The 18,686-nt window shown below is 36.0% G+C and overlaps 1 protein-coding gene across 1 annotated transcript; it reads left to right on the forward strand.

Moving 5' to 3' along the window:
• The first annotated feature begins 13,672 nt into the window (after window positions 1-13,672).
• Window positions 13,673-17,882, forward strand: LOC105781704 (uncharacterized). The gene is made up of 8 exons (XM_012606220.2): window positions 13,673-13,807; window positions 14,027-14,555; window positions 14,887-15,260; window positions 16,082-16,165; window positions 16,262-16,507; window positions 16,952-17,090; window positions 17,324-17,513; window positions 17,642-17,882. Exons 1-8 carry the CDS (start codon window positions 13,673-13,675, stop codon window positions 17,880-17,882), a joined length of 1,938 nt encoding a protein of 645 aa, XP_012461674.2.
• Window positions 17,883-18,686: the final 804 nt, after the last annotated feature.

Genomic DNA, 18,686 nt, shown 5'->3' on the forward strand with positions numbered 1-18,686 from the left:
AATTTGCATTAGGGATCATTGCATTTATTTTAATATATTTTAATCACCACTTTTCAACTATATTGTGTTTTATTTTACCAATCTGTTAATATAATTTTACAAATTAAGTGACTTCGGACAAATACAATCCCTGTGGAGATGATAACTCGATACTTACTTATTACATGATAATGACTGTGTACACTTGCACAAACCTATGCGTTACAGATACCATGTGTCCCAAAAACATCACTTCTCGGAGCCAAACCTCACACTTACTTAGCTTCGCGTACAACTTTTTCTCATGTAGTGTTTGAAGGACTACCCTTAAGTGTTCCTCATTCTTCAAATCAGACTTGGAATAGATCAGAATGTCATCAATGAAGATCACTACAAACTAATGAAGGTAAGGCTGAAAGACTTTGTTCATGAGATCCATTAAATAGGCAGGAGCATTCGTAAGTTCGAAGGGCATCATTAGAAATTCAAGTGCCCATACCTAGTCCTAAAAGTAGTTTTAGGTATATCAACCTCTCTCACCTATGACTGATAATAACTTGACCTTAGATCAATTTTGGATAAAACTGTGGCACCCCTAACTTGATCAAAAAGGTCGTCAATCATCGTAAAAGGGTACTTATTCTTCACAGTTAATTTGTTCAACTAACGATAATCGAACAAAGCCTCATCGACCCATCTTTCTTCTTTACAAATAGCACTGGAGCACCCCACGGTGATACACTTGGCCTTATGAATCCACTATCAAGTAACTCTTACAGTTGCACTTTGAGCTCATTAAGCTCCTTAGGTGTCATGTGATAAGGTGTAATGGACACCAGTGCTGTCTTAGGCAGCAACTCAATTCCAAACTTGACCTCCCATTCTAAAGGTAAACAGAGCAACTCTTTCGAAAAGACATCTAGAAACTCTTTCACTACACGAATATTCTCCAACACTGCACCATCCACCTTCATATCCAATATATAAGCTAGATAGGCCTCACATCCTTTACGAATCAAATTATCGCTACTAAGGTAGAGATAACATTTAATAAATAATTCTGACGCTCCCTGGTAATAATTATTTAATTCCCATCTAGAGTCCTCAGGGTAGCCCATTTTGTATCACAATCAAGACTAACCCAATGGACACTTAACCAATCCATGCCCAATATGAGATCAAATTATCCAAAAGGAAATTTCATTAGATCAATAGGAAATACCTCACCTTGGACTTGCAACAGGCATATCCTATATATCTTGTTCTTATGCACATATTTCCCTAAGCGAGTAAGGACAATTACATCGCTTACAGTCTCTTCTACCTGAATTCCCAACTTATCAGCCATCACATAAGACATATATGAGTGGGTAGAACCTATACCAATTAACTCAATTTATTGAATAGCATTACTAGTAAAAGTACATGTTATCACATTTGCTGCATCACGATCCTCTCTATGTCTAGCCACATACACAACTGTTGGTTGCCTCGCATCTGCCTGATTAACACCCTGGCCCGGTGCTCGCTGCCTTTGCCCAACGCTTCTGCCTCATGAATGCTTTGTTGGGATGTTCCACCTTGTGATCGTCCACTCCTTCCCCTCAATGTTTCATTTGTTTTGTTTTCATAAAATTTTATCTTTTTGCTCCTCCCTTTTCCACCACCTTGTGCAGTCCAAAAAGGTTGCTACTCCTTGATTTTTTTTCTTCTATTTTTCCTTAATAATTCTACTACTACTGAAACGCCACCCAAAAACCACCATATCACCATAATTCAACCACCTTACCACCAACACATCACTATCATTCAACCACCTGAGCACCACCACACCACCAAATCACAATCATATCACCACTCTTATGCCACCACCCAAAAATTAATCTCTTTATTTGTTTTTCTTTTCTTATATTCCTATCTCATTTGATTATCACTTAGAGACCTTATTTCCTTTCTATTGCTGAAATTTAAGTTCTTTTTGGAGACTTCTTTGACTTTTGACATCTTCGACAATATTTGGGTAATAAAGTATCTTTATTTATTCTCTTGATCCTTATTCATAATCTCATTATTTTCTTTTCTTTTCATGAATATTAATTAAATTCATTTATTCTTTCACCAAACTAGATCCTCACACCAAGTCAAGTTATCAACTTTTGAAACGTTCTTTTTGGATCATCTTGGAATATAGGAGTAAGTTTTATAAGTTGAGAAGTTAGTCGATTATTTTTTTCTTTAATTGGAGATAAGAGAATTCTAACCATACATATGGTTTCTTTAGGTGCGAATTAAAGTTCCTATTCTTTTGGATTGGAAGTGATCGAGGTTTAATAGGATTTACTATTTGAATCACAAAAGGTGTGCATTTTATACAAGTTATCGATCTATTTTACAAATCATATGACTAATATTTTTCTTTTATTATTACATGTGTGTGACAATGTGGTTATAAGGTAAGTTATTCTCAGTTGAGTTTTTAATGATAAGATTTGATAAATATTATTTGAATTAATACATATTGTAACTTATATGTACCTGAAAGCATGATTATCATGTGTACTAATTTGCTATGAGGTATGTTTCCCACGATGCATTACATGGGGTTGGGACATTTGTAAAGAGGAGGATGTGGCTATAATAAACTGCAAATATTGGTGGTTTACCCACAAATGTGTTTTGACAGCTTGTTTGCAATTTTAATGGCTTCACCACATATATTCAATCTTGCAGTTTAACTACATTTTAATAAGTCATAATTGTGGGGCAACCCGAGGTGGCGGGTCATCATTGCTGGGCAACTCAAGATGACTTAATTGTTGTGTTTTGGATGGATGAGTTTTGGGGAACTCCTTTTCGTGTGTAGCAATGATGGGTAAGATGTTTTAGAAGAAATTGTATAATTGCTTTACCAAAATTGGATTGCCATAATCATGTGCTTAAAAGTTGGTTCATTGCTATGCATGCGTAATAGATGAATTTATAAATGTTTTAATTAGAACTTTTAGCGGTTTTATCTAATTTAAGATAATTTTATAATTTAAAGTATTTTATGTATTTTCAACGTCAACTTCAAAATATTTTTATCCAAGTCATTTTTATGTAATAAGTAAAATTGAAGTTGCAAATTCTTTATTTTAATGTTTAGGATGATAATTCGATTTAGCTAGTGAATTTTTCCAAAATAAGCATGTTTTGCAACAATTTTAAACAATATTAAATTATTTAGAAATCTATTCTAAGTTTTCAAAAAAATGATTTAAACATAATTTTTTTTAATAAGAAAAATTTTTCAACGAAATTAATGAGGCTTACGAAATTTGGCCATAATGTCTAGGTTGAGTTTCGAGTGTTACATTTGGTTGTATCAGTGCCCGAGTTCAAAACTCAAACTGTGGTTTTTGTTCAATGTCTGCATGCATATTTTAAAAGGGTATTTTGGGAAAGACATGAGCTAAGTGATTTAAAAAAAAACAAGTTTTATATGTACATGAAAGCATGATTATCATGTCTACTGATTTGCAATGAGATATGTTTACCATGATGCATTACATAGGGTTGGGACATTTGTACAGAGGAGGATGTGGCTGTCATAACATGCAAATATTGGTGGTTTACCCACAAATGTGTTTTGGCGATTTGCCTGAATTTTATTGGCTTCACCACATATATTCAATCTAGCAGTTGAACTGTATTTTAATAAGCCATTGTTGTCAGGCAACCCGGAGTGGCGAATCATTATTGTTGAGTAACTCGGGATGAGGTAATTAGTGTGTTTTGGATAGATGAGTTTTGGGGAACTCCTTTTGGTGTGTATCGGTGATGGGTAGATATTTTAGAAGAAATTGCATTGTCATAATCATGTGCATAAAAATTGTTTAATTTGTATATTATGTAAGTGCTTATTGATATTTAATTTGTTGTAAAATTCCCACTGAGCCTATTAGTTCACCCATTTGTTTTCATAAACATGTTAGATAATACACGTGCATAGGACCTGGACTGTTTGGGTATACAATTTTTATAAAATAGATTAAATTTTTTTTAGGTTCGTTTGTTTTGTTCATGTTTGTTTTGTTCATTGGACTGTTTATGAGTTATTTTTACTTTTGATTTATTAATTATTATGCATGCATAATTGATGAATTTATAAATGTTTTAATTACAAAATTTAAAGGTTTTATCTAATTTAAGAGAAATTTCTAATTTAAAGTATTTCTAAGTATTTTCAATGTCGCTACAAAATATTTTTATCAAATTCATTTTTAAATAACAATGAAAATGTAAGTTGCAAATTATTTATTTGCAATTTTATTTAAACATAATTGTTTTTAATAAGAAAAAATTTTTCAACAAAATTAATATGGTTTCCGAAATTTGGCCATAACGTCTAGGCCGAATTTGGAGGGTTACATTTAATGGTATCAGAGCCTAAGTCCAAAACTTAGACTGTGATTTTTTTGTCTACATGATTATTTTAAAAGGGTTATTTTGGGAAAAAACATGGCATACGTGATTTTTTTAAAAATGTTTTATAAAAATCTGAGGCTCCAATGTTGTTCTAAAATTTGATGCTACTACTTCTGAAACTATAGTTAAATATTAGACTTTAGACATTCTGTAATAATTAGAGACTTTACTTTTTGAAACTGTAGATTTTAGAAGTGAAAACTTTCAGGTAATAATTAGTGGTTGTACCGTGTGTTGATTGAGAATTGGTTTTACCAAAATGTTTGTTGTTAAAAATGTTTCTATTAAACTAAGAATTTAGGGTAGACGAAATAGTTAGTAATATTTTTGTCGATAGTTCCTTAAGGCAATATGTGATAGTGAAGAGGAAGTTTGTTGGTAGTTTAAGGCGAAGTATTTTCTGCAACTGGATTGGAATTATGGTTGCGTAGCAGACATGTGGTGGTCAGTTTAGAAAAAGGAGTTACAGATTTTGTGTAAAGTATATTGTGTGACAACAGGAATTTTGGGGATGAAATTTTTTTAAGAGGAGAAAGTTGTCACATCCTAAAAACTAGGTTAGTGAACCAATAGCGGTCACACCCGACTTTTAAAAATTATCTCTATGAATTAGATAATAAATAAGTATCTAGGGGTTAAGTAACGTGGAGCTGTCCTTGAATATCTGAGTTCGAGTCCCTTCCTTTACACCATTTTCTATTGTGAGCAATTTTGTTTCAAAATTTTAATTTGTTTTATGCCTTGCTTAAAAATAAATGTCGTTAGCATTTAACAAAGCTTGAGAAGTGGTGTAGTGGTTAAGTAGTTTAAGTAACTCCTAATTGACCCAAGTTAAAGTCTCCATAACACCAATTATTTTTTTAATTTCATGCTATGACACCTCAAACTTGATCTGGACGGTCCAACCTGAATTTGGAACATCATATTAGCCACTGAGGTGACTCTTGATTTAAAACTTTATGAATCACACCAACCAATCCTACACACCACACAATTGCAGAATATTTCATATAGGAAATTAGACCTAAGTGCATGCCTTATAAATTAATCATTACATTCACATAATTGGAGGGTATAAGGCGTACCTTAATACTCGACAGTCTCCCTTAGCTACAAAATTTGTTAGTTCATTTAATTATCATCAGATAAATCAAGTAATAAAATCATCTAAATAAGAAGTCAAGCAAGCAATTATAACGCTCAAAAATCCCAAAAAAAACAGTCCGTAATGTTCGTTTACAACTAGTTGAGTTTTTAATTTAAAAAGTTCAACTCAACTCTATTACTAAATCCTTGGAACAACCTACATTGCCTTCACTTCGGAGCTTAAAAGCTTAACACACATACTGAAAGAAAATGCCTTGTGATGGATCACTGATTTGCCACCCTTTTTGCTAATCTGGGGACTATTTATCTACAACGTAAAGTACGAGAGCTTGGGGATGGTCGGTGAGTACACATGCATTCCACACAAATATATACACACCAGACATGTTAGGATTTAAACATATTTGAACAACTCACATATGACACAATTTTCATACTTAACACAGTCATATATTGGCAATTTGTGAATATGAAATATAGTCAAATTATATACTCATTGGATAAACGGATCTGCAAAACACACATGAATCATAAAGTCATACACTATCTCCATGTAAGTGTAGCACGTATGCTCATGCTCTCCAAACACACCATGCTATTTACGGTGAATGGAGCTATGCTCCACATTCCCTGGTCTTTCCAACACTATCTCTAGCCCACAATGCCCAACACATAATAAAAAGAGGTGGGTACTCATAATCCAATGGCATGCCAACTATATCCAGTGGTTCCATAAAGTCACAATGCCAACATATCACTTTTAACACATTCACAATATCCAGTATAATAGGGCTAGCAATTAAGTAGAGCTCGCACAATATAGCTCAATTCTAAAATCAAAATTTACAATAGAGCATGGTTCGGAAATGATATAACTTCCATGCAACATATATTGCACTTATAATCACAGTTCACATATCATTCATGACATAGCTAACATAAATCATTGTTCGCATATTTTATTTAGCATAGGGCATGTAATAGCTTATTTTACATACAATACAACTCAAAATCTTGTAATACACAATTTGGAAAATTAATACAGTTCTCCACAATAATATAATTCACCAATTAACATAGTTCATAATATAACACAATACACAAATATAATTGGCTCACACTAAAGTTTAGCTTGCACTTAGCATTTCACTAAATTATAATTTTGCACTAATCGAACTCACAATATCATAAATCTCATAATTCACTTATAGGTTCATGCATGCACAAATATACATTATGAATAAAATTTACGTGTTATAAGAATCCACATTATATTATTTATTTTTATATTCGTTCATAAATATTGCAAATATACTAATATATATTATGAATATACATATTTATTTATTGACATTTGTCACTTCAAATTTTAAGCATACATTAGAAGTCCCATAAAATTATATATTATATAAAACCATTCCCATAATTATATATACCGTATACAATAGAACCATGCATATATATTATATTATATAAAAACACCAAAATCCATTAATATGTATATGAAATAAAGCCATGCATATATATTGTATAATCACCCACGTATATATATATACACAACCCCACTCATATATATATGTATATTACCAACTTCCCTATTTATATATTATATATATAACACCCACTAATATATATAATATATTGTATACACAATAAAGCCCATGTATATAAATTATAAGTTCATGCATTTTGTACTATTAAAATTGTACGGTGTATATACTCAATGATTCAACAGAAATTGCAAGCATTTTTATAAGGAAGAAGTCAAGGTTCGCATACCATAAATGGTTGTTTGCAAGCCACACTTTGACTCTCTAGATTTTTGCAATTCATGCTAAAACATGTGACTATAATAGGATTTTATTGGGATCAAAGTTCCTATTCTTTTGTATTGGAATTGATCGAGCTTTAATAGGATTTACTATTCGAATCACAAAAGGTGTGCATTTTATACAACTTAAATACATAAGGATTTGACTATAAATTTATCGATCTATTTTACAAACGAAAACATAATCTTTTTTTGTTATAACATGTGAGTGACTATGTGGTTATAAGGTAAGTTATTCCCACTTGAGTTTTTAATGAAATGATAAATACAAATTTGAATGTATAAATTCTTTCTAGTCTCATGTTGTGCAAAAATAATGGCTATATGTTAATTGTGAAAGCATGAATTACTAAGAATATTGAGACTTATATTTACTTGAAAGCATGATTATTATGTCTACTGATTTGCTAGGAGATATGTTTGCCATTATGCATTACATGGGGTTGGGACATTTGTAAAGAGGAGGATGTGACAGTAATAATCTACAAATATTGTTGGTTTACCTACAAATGTGTTTCGGTAGCTTGTCTGTAAATTTAGTGGCTTGACCACATATATTCGATCTACTAGTTTAACTGCATTTCAATAAACCATCATTGTAACACCCCAAAAGATTGGGGGTTAGTAGGATTGCATTTCTAAGTCGAGAGAGAGAGTGGTTGTAACCTCTTAAACCCGGCCTAGGCATTATTGCTAGATTTGGAAGGCTACATTAGCTACCAAAATGGCTAAGCTAACTTACGTTACTTTTTAAGACTTTAAATAAACTCATTTTAGAGAAAATCGTAGTTGTACTTTGAGTTAGCTTAAAAGCATTCATTCATTAGGTCGTGTATGTTTAGCATTCATTTTAGTGTGAACAGTGTTTTTTTAGAAAAACCATTTGCCTGTCGCTCTTCTTTAAAAAAAACTCGAAGTTAAACTAATGCAGTAGAAAAACCAAATTTCAAGTCATTTTGGAAAATTAGTTGCCTTATCGATTTGTTTTTCAAAAATAGTTCCTTTGCAATGTAGTGGAAACTAGGGAACAATATAAAATTTTACTTAAGTCCGATATCATACATTAGTCGGTTATTCTGCTTGAGTAATCCATGCATGCAAAAATCCTCAAAAGAAAAGTTATCAAGTCACAGACCAGAAATAATTAAAAATTACAAGTCAAAACCAATAAAGACTTAATAATACTTAATTAAAATAATAATCCAAGGTCTAAGTTGATTCTCTGAATGTCGAGTCCGATCCTAATTTTGAGGTTTACCTAAAAAGTTAAACACTATTAGGGGTGACCTTATGAAAAGCTCAGTGTGAGTCGAATAATTATTTAAACGGGCAAAAACATCAAATACAATGAAACATATTAGCATTAATAGAAGAAAACAGAACCATTATAGGAATTTCATTTCATTACATAACCATTAACAAATTGATGTCAAACGGTGTATGAGCATAGGTCATCATTCATTTGAGTAACAATCATTAATTTACCATTCAATACAACAAAATACAATGTGTAGCATAAATCAATAACATTCGAATATGTCGTGCACATGATGCAATGCAAAAAGGTTTCTACCCATACCATCCGCTACACACCACGAGTTCCCCAGAACATGTCTGCCAAGCTCCAAAACATTATGAGCATAACTAGATGTGGTAAAACCACCGAATAATCAATAATGCAGTAAATCTGTCGGATATCAAATAGTACGATACAATCGCCAATAACATATAATATGCGATAAAATCGCCAATCTCATTGGAACTCCAAGTACAGTGCACTGACTATGAATAATGCAGACTTAATATCCTGTGGGTACTCCACAGAACTGCTCCGTCAACCACAAAATCCCAACCCAATGCATATGTAATATGTCACACAATCTCATACATAATTATATCTCAACACTTTTCACATTCATTTGACATGCTCAATATGTCCTCAATAATCATATACTTTCAGTAAATGGAAACAGTGGTCTAATCTTTCAAATTACCATTGAGTTGGTATAAATCAATATTGTTCAATTTCACATACTTTATAGATTTTCATTGTGCATAAATAGCACCCTTTTCAATACACAATATAAAAAATATCACATGCTTTAAATCATACATAAGCTTAATATCTCAAACATTATATCATTCAGGCAAACATTCTCATATCTCATAACTCAAATATGTAATTATAAACTCCATCAAACATTCATACTATCAAACAAGCAATTTTACCAACATGTCAATCTTTTAAGGCTCGAAACATACTTGGTTCGGCCACTCACAAAATCAATAAGTTTGCTATTAAGACAATGCAATCAGCAAGCTAATTTAGCAAATATAACATGATATTTAACATTTTCAATCAATTTTATGAGTTTAAGACCCACACCTTATTTTTCGCTTCCTCGCAGCACACTAGTGAATCTTCCAATTTTCCATAATAATTCCTTAAACGAACCTAAACCATTCAGAATAAATTAAATAAATTTACCATTAAACCATCCCCCAAAAACCCAGTTATGAGTTCAAACCAATCGTTGAAATTATAACTAATTTATGAATCCAAACTAGTTAGATTCCTCACATTATATCGATGCAAACCGTACATACAATCGTTCTTTGCCTTTACGGATGATTTGGGGCATTTGGATCAGCACCTAATTCAATAATATACTAGAAAATAAGTAGCTAACTAATGATTAAATTCCTTAATTTAATCAATCCATAACCTTAGCCCAACAACTATGACGAAATAACAAACTAGTTACCCTTAATTGCATTTATGCTTCACGATATGTGGGATCCGTATGGCTAATTGATCAAGAACGTTTTTCCCTAATTGAAACGGGTTTAAAAGCTGATTAGGAGGGTTCAAGTACTCAAATTAATTCTGGAAAAACATAGGCAAGAAAAAAGAAACAAAACAGCCCCCTCTCTTGCATATAAGCTGTAACGATCCAAATATTCAAGTTTCTAATTTCTGCATATTTTTACACTGATTGCTTGTTTGCTTTAATGGCTAAGTAATTTGGGTGTGTATGGGGGTGTTTGAGAAGCCTGGGTTCAAGTCTTGCCTTCTGCAGAATTTTTAATTTTTGCTCTTAAAAGGATCTAGACGCTAGCACCTGGGTCTTTTTAATTATTGTGCTTGCCTTTAGTCACAAAAAGCTTTGTCATGTAGTGGGGGAGGTGTTATAAGTGTGGCAAGGGGGTCTGAGGTTCAAGTATTGGCGTAGCTTTGGGGGCTTTTATTTTGCAGCTAGGACGACTAGAGTTTGTGTTGTAGTAGAAGTCTGAGGGTTGAGGAGTTGATTTGGTCATTGAGAGATTGTGGAAGTAAGTTGTGGAGAAGATTATGGAGAGATTGGTGGAGTGAATCAATGAAGTTGGTGTTTGGAGTAGTATGTGTGCCGTTTGGGGAGTCTTGTTTGTGCAATTCGGCTAAGGGGGAATTTTGGGTATGCATTTCAGTTTTGTTGAGTGTAGATGCCGAATTTTCTCTCTTGCATTTAGGAGCTTTGAACTTTTTCTTTCTTTTTCTCTTGTGTTAAAGCTAAAAATTGACCACTCGTGATTCTTTTTGTCAGGATCCTTTCAGGTCTTTTCGTGCTACGAGACCATTCGTGTCATTTCTTCTCTGCATCCTTGTTTTTATTTTTCTATGTTCTTGGTCGAACCTTTCTGTCTCTTCTTTTAATTTCTATTCATCTTCTATCCTAGGCTGGCTGAATATCTCTATTCTTAATCCTTCTATACGTCAATCTTCTGCAAAGGTTCTAACTATCAATAAGTAATCAAAAGTTATTCTCTGCTTTTCTTTTAAAAATCGAATGCTCTAGTGTTCTTCTATTCTTTTTAGAAACCGAATAATCATACTGACCAATTGTTATTTCATTTCTCTCTTGCTGCTCTCATTGCGATTCAAGAGGGTTCCTCGGAAGTGCAGAGGCATCCAAGATTCTTCTTTCGCCTTTCAAACGAATATTTGAAGGGGGTCAGTTGGTTTGTTCGTCAATGGTACTACATTTTAATATTGGGGTCTTAAGTCTTATTTTTATAAACAACCCTGTCTTATAGGTTTCTTTGTTCAGGAAAATAATCGGTGAAGGTCGTGAGATTGATTCTTAATTTGGCAATCCGAGGGAATTAAGCATTTCTCATTCGTTAAAGGCTGAGGCGGCAAACCGTTGACTCAATTTCATAGACAGGTGTTTAATCACACCCTCTCTCGACTGTATATCAAAAAAAGCCAAAAAATCAGAAGAGACAGCACTGTGACCATCAGGACGTGCGAACGATCGTGTGGTAAATCAAGACCACGTAATACGGTGTTGGACTGTGGAGGCCCCTATGGGCGTTTCCATGGGCTTAGGCCGTAACGGGGGTAAATTATCAAAATACCCTGGATGGGTAAATTATCGAAATACCCTCTATGGGTAAATTATCAAAATACCCTCGATGGGTAAATTATCGAAATAACCTCGATGGGTAAATTACCAAAATAACCTCGATGGGTAAATTACCAAAATACCCTCAATGGGTATATTACCAAAATACCCCTAAAGGGTAATATTACTGAAATACCCCCGAAGGGTAGAATGACTGTTATACCCCTAGGAGATGAAATGGCTGATATGGCCTTAAGCTATGTATGATCGTATGCTTTATGATATTTATATGACTATTACTGAGTATGACATATTGCATACGCGTATAATTTATGAATGACATACTGCATGGGTTGGGTTTCAGTTATAGAGGAAGCACTGATGCTGGTGGCTCTGCCACAACTACTGTTACTGGTGGTTTTGCCACATATACTGATCTGGTAGCTATGCTGCGTTATTATTATTGGCAACTATGTTGTAGTATTGGTGTGTGGGCTAGGTGGGTCGACTTTGTCCCCACATGGTGTGTAGGGTTGGTACGGGTGGTGTGTTTGGTTGGATTTGGGTGCGTTTACATACTTGCACCATACTGATACTGTATTGGGCTTAGGCCCACACTGTTACTATAATGGGCTGGGGTCCGCACTGTACTGATGCTGATTAGGGCTCAGGGCCAGACTATTACTGCGTGATAGGGATTACACACTGAGTTCTCGTAACTTACCCTTTTCTTTTGACTGTGAAGGTAATCCCCAACCTTAGATGATTTGGTGCTGCATGGACTCGGAGGTGGCCACATGTTCGCTAATATTCTACTCTAAACCAGTTATTTAAATTATATTTTGGGTTGTTATTTTTTTTGTAATAAGGCCTTTGGTATTTTAGATTTACTTTTATTTGGGTTTAATTACTTACTTTGAACTGATAAACGGATACAATTAAATTTTAATAAAAAACTATTCTTTTCAAAACAAACACGTATTTTCAGTTTCAAGATAATTGTAAATAGAGTTGTTTCCGCGAATTTAAAGCTATAGAAGCAAACCATTTCACCTTGTGGTGATTTTTATAACTTACCAAATTGTTGTAAAAAGTAAGAAATAAATGGATTTTTAATGAATAATTTTTCCCTAATTGACTTGGATTTCATAAAAACACTTCTATGTGACACGTCAAACCCGACCGTAGTGTCTAGGCCGGGTTTGGGGTGTTACATTTAGTGGTATCAGAGCTTGGTTTTGTAAAAATTGACTGTGGAATGGGTTTGAAAAGTTTTACTTTCTAAAGGTAGATTTTAAGGATTTGAAATGTTCTCAAAAGATGCACAAGTGTGGCACACCGAGTCTATACTGTCAAATCTGTAAGTTCTCTAAAGTTAATTACTGATATACTATGAAACTCGAAATAGAGGAAACTGAAACCATATGAGACTATAAACTGCAGTGAGATCGCGATCCGCTAAAACAAACCTTTAATGACTATTTTTCATAATACATTTTGTTAATAATTACTGAAATTCTAAACTGATACATAATACTATTTAATCAGATAAAGCACTTATCGAAATGAGCATAAGAGGTACTCGCGAAAGGGGTTCACGGGGCCGCGATAGAGGTTGGCGTAGTGCTCAGGCTGAATCGTCGGTATCGGGCCATATGCCTACTAGTGAGGCTCCTACTTCACTAGAAATTGGAACGGGATCTTTTAATTGAGCAGCTGGGGATGATGCTCTATCTCAAACAATGCTCCGCATTCTATACAGGTTGCTGGAGCTAGTACTGGAACAGTGGGCTGAGGGTCAATTTTAGAATGACTCCGGTTTAATGGAGCAGAGATTTTCAGAGGTATTTCTGGAGTAGCCCCAAATGTGGCAGAGTATTGGTTAAAGGTAACTAAATGGACAATGGATGATCTTGAGTGTATGGTGCAGCAAAATTTAAAGGGGGCAGTGTCTTTATTACGAGATGAGGCCTACCAATGGTGGCTTACCATGAGAGAGGATACACAGGCTGATCGTGTGACATGGGACTTCTTTAAGGCAACTTTTCAAGGGAAGTACGTGGACGCAAGTTATGTGGACGCCCACCGAAAGGAATTTCTGAGCTTGACCTAGGGGAGTAAGATAGTGGCAAAATATGAGGCAGAATTCTTATGGTTGAGTCGATATGCCCGAGGGATAGTAGCAACTGAGTATGAACGTTGTGTACATTTTAAGGATGGTCTTCGAGATGAGTTAAGCGTATTGATAGCTCTGTAGAGGGAGCGAGATTTTGTTGCTCTTGTAGAAAAGGCAAAGATTGCTGAAGAAGTGAAGCGCTCGGAGCGCCAGAATCGTGAAAAAGATAAGGGCAGGAACAAGATGGATTGTGGGCCCTCAAGTTTTTCTGGGAGGCTAATCAAGAAGGCCAGGTTTGATGGGCCAGTTCGGACTAGAGTTCCTGCTGCTATTGCTAGGCTACAATCTTGTGCTAATTGTGGGAAATCTCATCAGGATAAGTGCTGGAAGAGGACTGGGGCATGCTTTAGATGTGGGTCCATGGATCATCAAGTTAGGGATTGTCCTCAGAGGTCGGTTCAGATGCAAGTTGCAAGACTGGGTCATCTTCAGCGAATGAGAGGGGGTCAACAGCCACCGAGAGGCCCTGGGCAGGCCAGAGGTGGAAATAGTATGGGACAAGGTCGTGGAGCCCTAGGCAGAGGGGTTGGTAACTTTGAGGTGAGGCAGCCAGCAATGGTTTACGCTGCTCGTCGTCGTGAGGATGGTGATGCTCCAGATGTTATAACTGGTACATTCTTAATTCATAATGTACCTTACATTGCTTTAATTGATATAGGGTCTACGGATTCATACATTGCATGACTATGACTGGCACCTTGGGTATTTTGTGTGAGAGTACTGTTAATGAGATGACTGTGTTAAGTCCACCGGGACAATCGATGAAGTTAGACAAGTTGTTCAGAGATGTGCCTCTGAAGATTTAAGGAGTTATATTTCTAGTGAATTTGATGAAGCTACCATTTGGTGAGTTCGACCTAATCTTGGGGATGGATTGGTTGGTTAAACACCAGGCTAACTTGGATTGTGCTGTTAAGAGTATGGTGTTAAAGACTGTTGAGGTGATGAGGTGGCTGTGATTGTGGATCGAAGGGACTTCCTATGTAATGTGATCTTTTCTTTGAGGGCCGAAAAACTTGTTCGTAAGGGTTATGAGGTGTTTCTAGCTTATGTTAATGTATTTGAATCTGATGGTGTCTCTGCTGGAGATGTTAGAACTGTTAAGGGTTTTTCTGATGTTTTTCCTAATGAGCTCCATAGGTTGCCTCCGAATTGGAAAGTTGAATTTGGAATTGAGATTCTGCCAGGAACGGCTCTGGTGTCTATTGCCCTTTATAGGATGACACCAAAAGAGTTGGTGGAATTAAAAGCTCAAATCCAAGAACTGTTGGACCGAGGGTTTATTCGACCTAGTGTGTCTCCGTGGGAAGCACCAGTGTTGTTCATAAAGAAAAAGGATAGGACCATGCGCATGTGTATCGACTATCGAGAATTGAATAAACTAACTATTAAGAATAAGTATCCTTTGCCAATGATAGATGATTTATTTGATCAGTTACAAGGTGCTTCAATTTTCTCCAAGATAGATCTTTGTTTTGGGTACCATTAGTTAAGATTTAAGGAGGCTGATGTGTATAAGACTGCATTTAGGACTCGTTATGGTCATTACGAGTTCTTAGTGATGCCGTTTGGGCTGACGAATATACCAGTTGCCTTCATGGATCTAATGAATCGAGTATTCTAGCCCTATTTGGATCGATTCGTGGTAGTCTTCATAGACGATATTTTGGTATATTCGAAAATCGAGGGTGAACATGATGCACATCTTCAAGTTGTTCTGCAGACTTTAAGGGAGAAACAACTGTATGCCAAGTTCAGTAAGTGTAAGTTCTAGTTACGAGAAGTGACATTTCTAGGTCATGTAGCGTCTGCCGAAGGGATTAAGGTTGATACTCGAAAAATTGAAACTATACTGGATTGAAAACCACCTAAGATCGTATCTGAGATTCGAAGCTTTCTGGGTCTAGCAGGGTATTACAGATGTTTTGTTGAGGGGTTTTCCTTAATTGCTGCACCTTTTACTAAGTTGTTGCATAAAGGGGTACCATTTAATTGGACTGATAAACAACAAGAAATTTTTGATAGATTGAAGAAAGTTTTGACTGAGGCCCTATTTTAATACAACCAGAGTCTGGAAACGAATTCACTATTTAAAGTGATGCATCACACGTTGGCTACGGTTGTGTGCTAATGTAGGAGGATAAGGTGGTTGCTTATGCATCTCGACAGTGTAAGCCTCACGAGGCGAATTACCCAACTCATGACTTAGAGTTAGCCGCGGTGATATTTGCACTAAAAATTTAAAGGCATTACTTATAAGGTGAGAAGTGTATTATCTATACAGATCACAAGAGCCTCAAGTACCTCCTTACTTAGAAGGAGTTGAATCTTAGGCAGCGAAGATGGGTAGAGCTACTTAAGGATTACGACTACTCAATTGAGTATCACCCTGGTAAGGCTAACGTGGTAGCTGACGCACTGAGCCGTAGGGCTGTATCTGATTTGAGAGCAATGTTAGCTCATCTCAGCTTGTATGATAATGAGAGCTTATTAGCTGAGCTTGAAGTGAGACCGTCGTGGACTGAACAGATTAAGGATAAACAGTTGTTGGATGAGTCACTGGTTTCTCGTTTCTGACAAGTTGTGAATAGAGAGACTTCAGATTTTGGGTTGAATGGTGAGGGGGTACTGTGTTTCCCTGGAAGAGTCTGTGTACCGAAGGATTCTGAATTAAGGCAGTCTATTCTGCGAGAGGCGCATAGTAGTCCTTGCGCTATGCATCTAGGCATAAATAAAATGTATCGAGATCTTCGTGAGTTGTACTAGTGGCCTGGACTGAAATGTGAAGTAACGGATTTTGTGAGTAAGTGTTTAACTTATCAGCAAGTGAAAGCTGAACATCGGTTACCTTCAGATTATTCGCTTTAGAAATGAGAGAGGGTAACAATTGATTTTGTGAATGGGCTACCCTTAACGCTTACGAAAAAGGATTCGGTATGGGCTATTGCGGATCGACTGAGTAAATCTACCCATGTTATACCAGTCCGTACTGATTTCTCTTTGCAGAAGTTGGTTAAACTGTATGTGGCTGAGATTGTAAAATTGCATGGAGTACAGGTTTCAGTTATATCTGATAGAGATCCTCGTTTCATGTCTCATTTTTGGAAGAAGTTATACGAGGCTTTGGGCATAAGACCGAACTTTAGTACTGCGTTCCACCCTTAGACAGATGGTCAGTTAGAAAGGGTGATTTAGATACCGGAGGACATGTTGAGAAGTTGTGTCATTGATTTTCGAGGCACCTGGGAAGACTATTTGCCGCTGGTATAGATTGCGTATAATAACAACTATCAATCCAGTATTCAAATGGTACCGTAAGAGGCGTTTTATGGTCGTAGGTGTTGTACCCCTACCTGTTGGATTGAACTGGGTGAGCAGCGAGTTTTGGGTCAGAATTAGTTTCTGATACCGAAGAAAAGGTAAAAGTGATTCGAGGCCAGTTGAAGGAAACATCTGATAGACAGAAGTCTTATGCGGATCTTAAGCGCGAGAGATTGAGTACTGTGTGGGGGATTTTTTTTTCTCCAGGTTTTTCCGTGGAAAAAAATACTGAAGTTTGGACGGAAGGGTAAGCTTAGCCCTAGGTTTATTGGGCCTTACCATATACTGAAGCGTGTGGGACCGGGTCGCTTACCAACTTGAGTTGCCTCTAGAATTAGACCGGATTCATGATGTGTTTCACGTCATCATCTTAAGGCGTTATCGCTCTGACCCCACGCACATTGTTCCAGTAGAGGAAATCAAAGTTAGGCCAGATTTGACCTTCGAGGAAGAACCAGTACAGATATTGGATCACGAGGTTAAGGTACTAAGGAAGAAGTCTATTCCTTTAGTCAAAGTGCTTCGGCGTAACTGTAGTTCAGAGGAAGCTACGTGGGAACCCGAGGAGGCAATGCAACAACAATACCCTTACCGTTTCTTATCAGGAATATTTTGAGGCCAAAATTTCTTTAAGGGGGTAGAGTTGTAACGCCCTAAATATTCAAGTTTCTAATTTCTGCATATTTTTACACTGATTGCTTGTTTGCTTTATAGGCTAAGTAATATGGGTGTGTATGGGGGTGTTTGAGAAGCCTGGGTTCAAGTCTTGCCTTTTGCAGAATTTTTAAATTTTGCTCTTAAAAGGATCTAGATGCTAGCACCTGGGTCTTTTTAATTGTTGTGCTTGCCTTTAGTCACAAAGAGCTTGTGGTGCAGTGGGGGAGGCGTTATAAGTGTGGCAAGGGGGTCTGAGGTTCGAGTATTGGTGTAGCTTTGGGGGCTTTTATTTTGCAACTAGGACGGCTAGAGTTTGTGTTGTAGTAGAAGTCTAAGGGTTGAGGAGTTGATTTGGTCATGGAGAGATTGTGGGAGTAAGTTGTGGAGAAGATTATGGAGAGATTGGTGGAGTAAATCAAGGAAGTTAGTGTGTGAGGTAGTGTGTGTGCCGTTTGGGGAGTCTTGTTTGTGCAATTTGGCTAAGGGGGGATTTTGGGTATGCATTTCGATTTTGTTGAGTGTAGATGCCGAATTTTCTCTCTTGTTTTTGGGAGCTTTGAACTTTTTCTTTCTTTTTCTCTTATGTCGAAGCTAAAAATTGACCACTCGTGCATCTTTTTGTCAGGATCCTTCTAGGTCTTTTTGTGCTACGAATTTACCATTCGCGTCATTTCTTCCTTGCATCCTTGTTTTTGTTTTTCTATCTTCTTGGACGAATCTTCCAGTCTTTTCTTTTAATTTCTGTTCATCTTCTATCTTGGGC

The sequence above is a fragment of the Gossypium raimondii genome, chromosome 4 (assembly GCF_025698545.1).
Source record: "Gossypium raimondii isolate GPD5lz chromosome 4, ASM2569854v1, whole genome shotgun sequence".
Lineage (NCBI taxonomy): Eukaryota > Viridiplantae > Streptophyta > Magnoliopsida > Malvales > Malvaceae > Gossypium > Gossypium raimondii.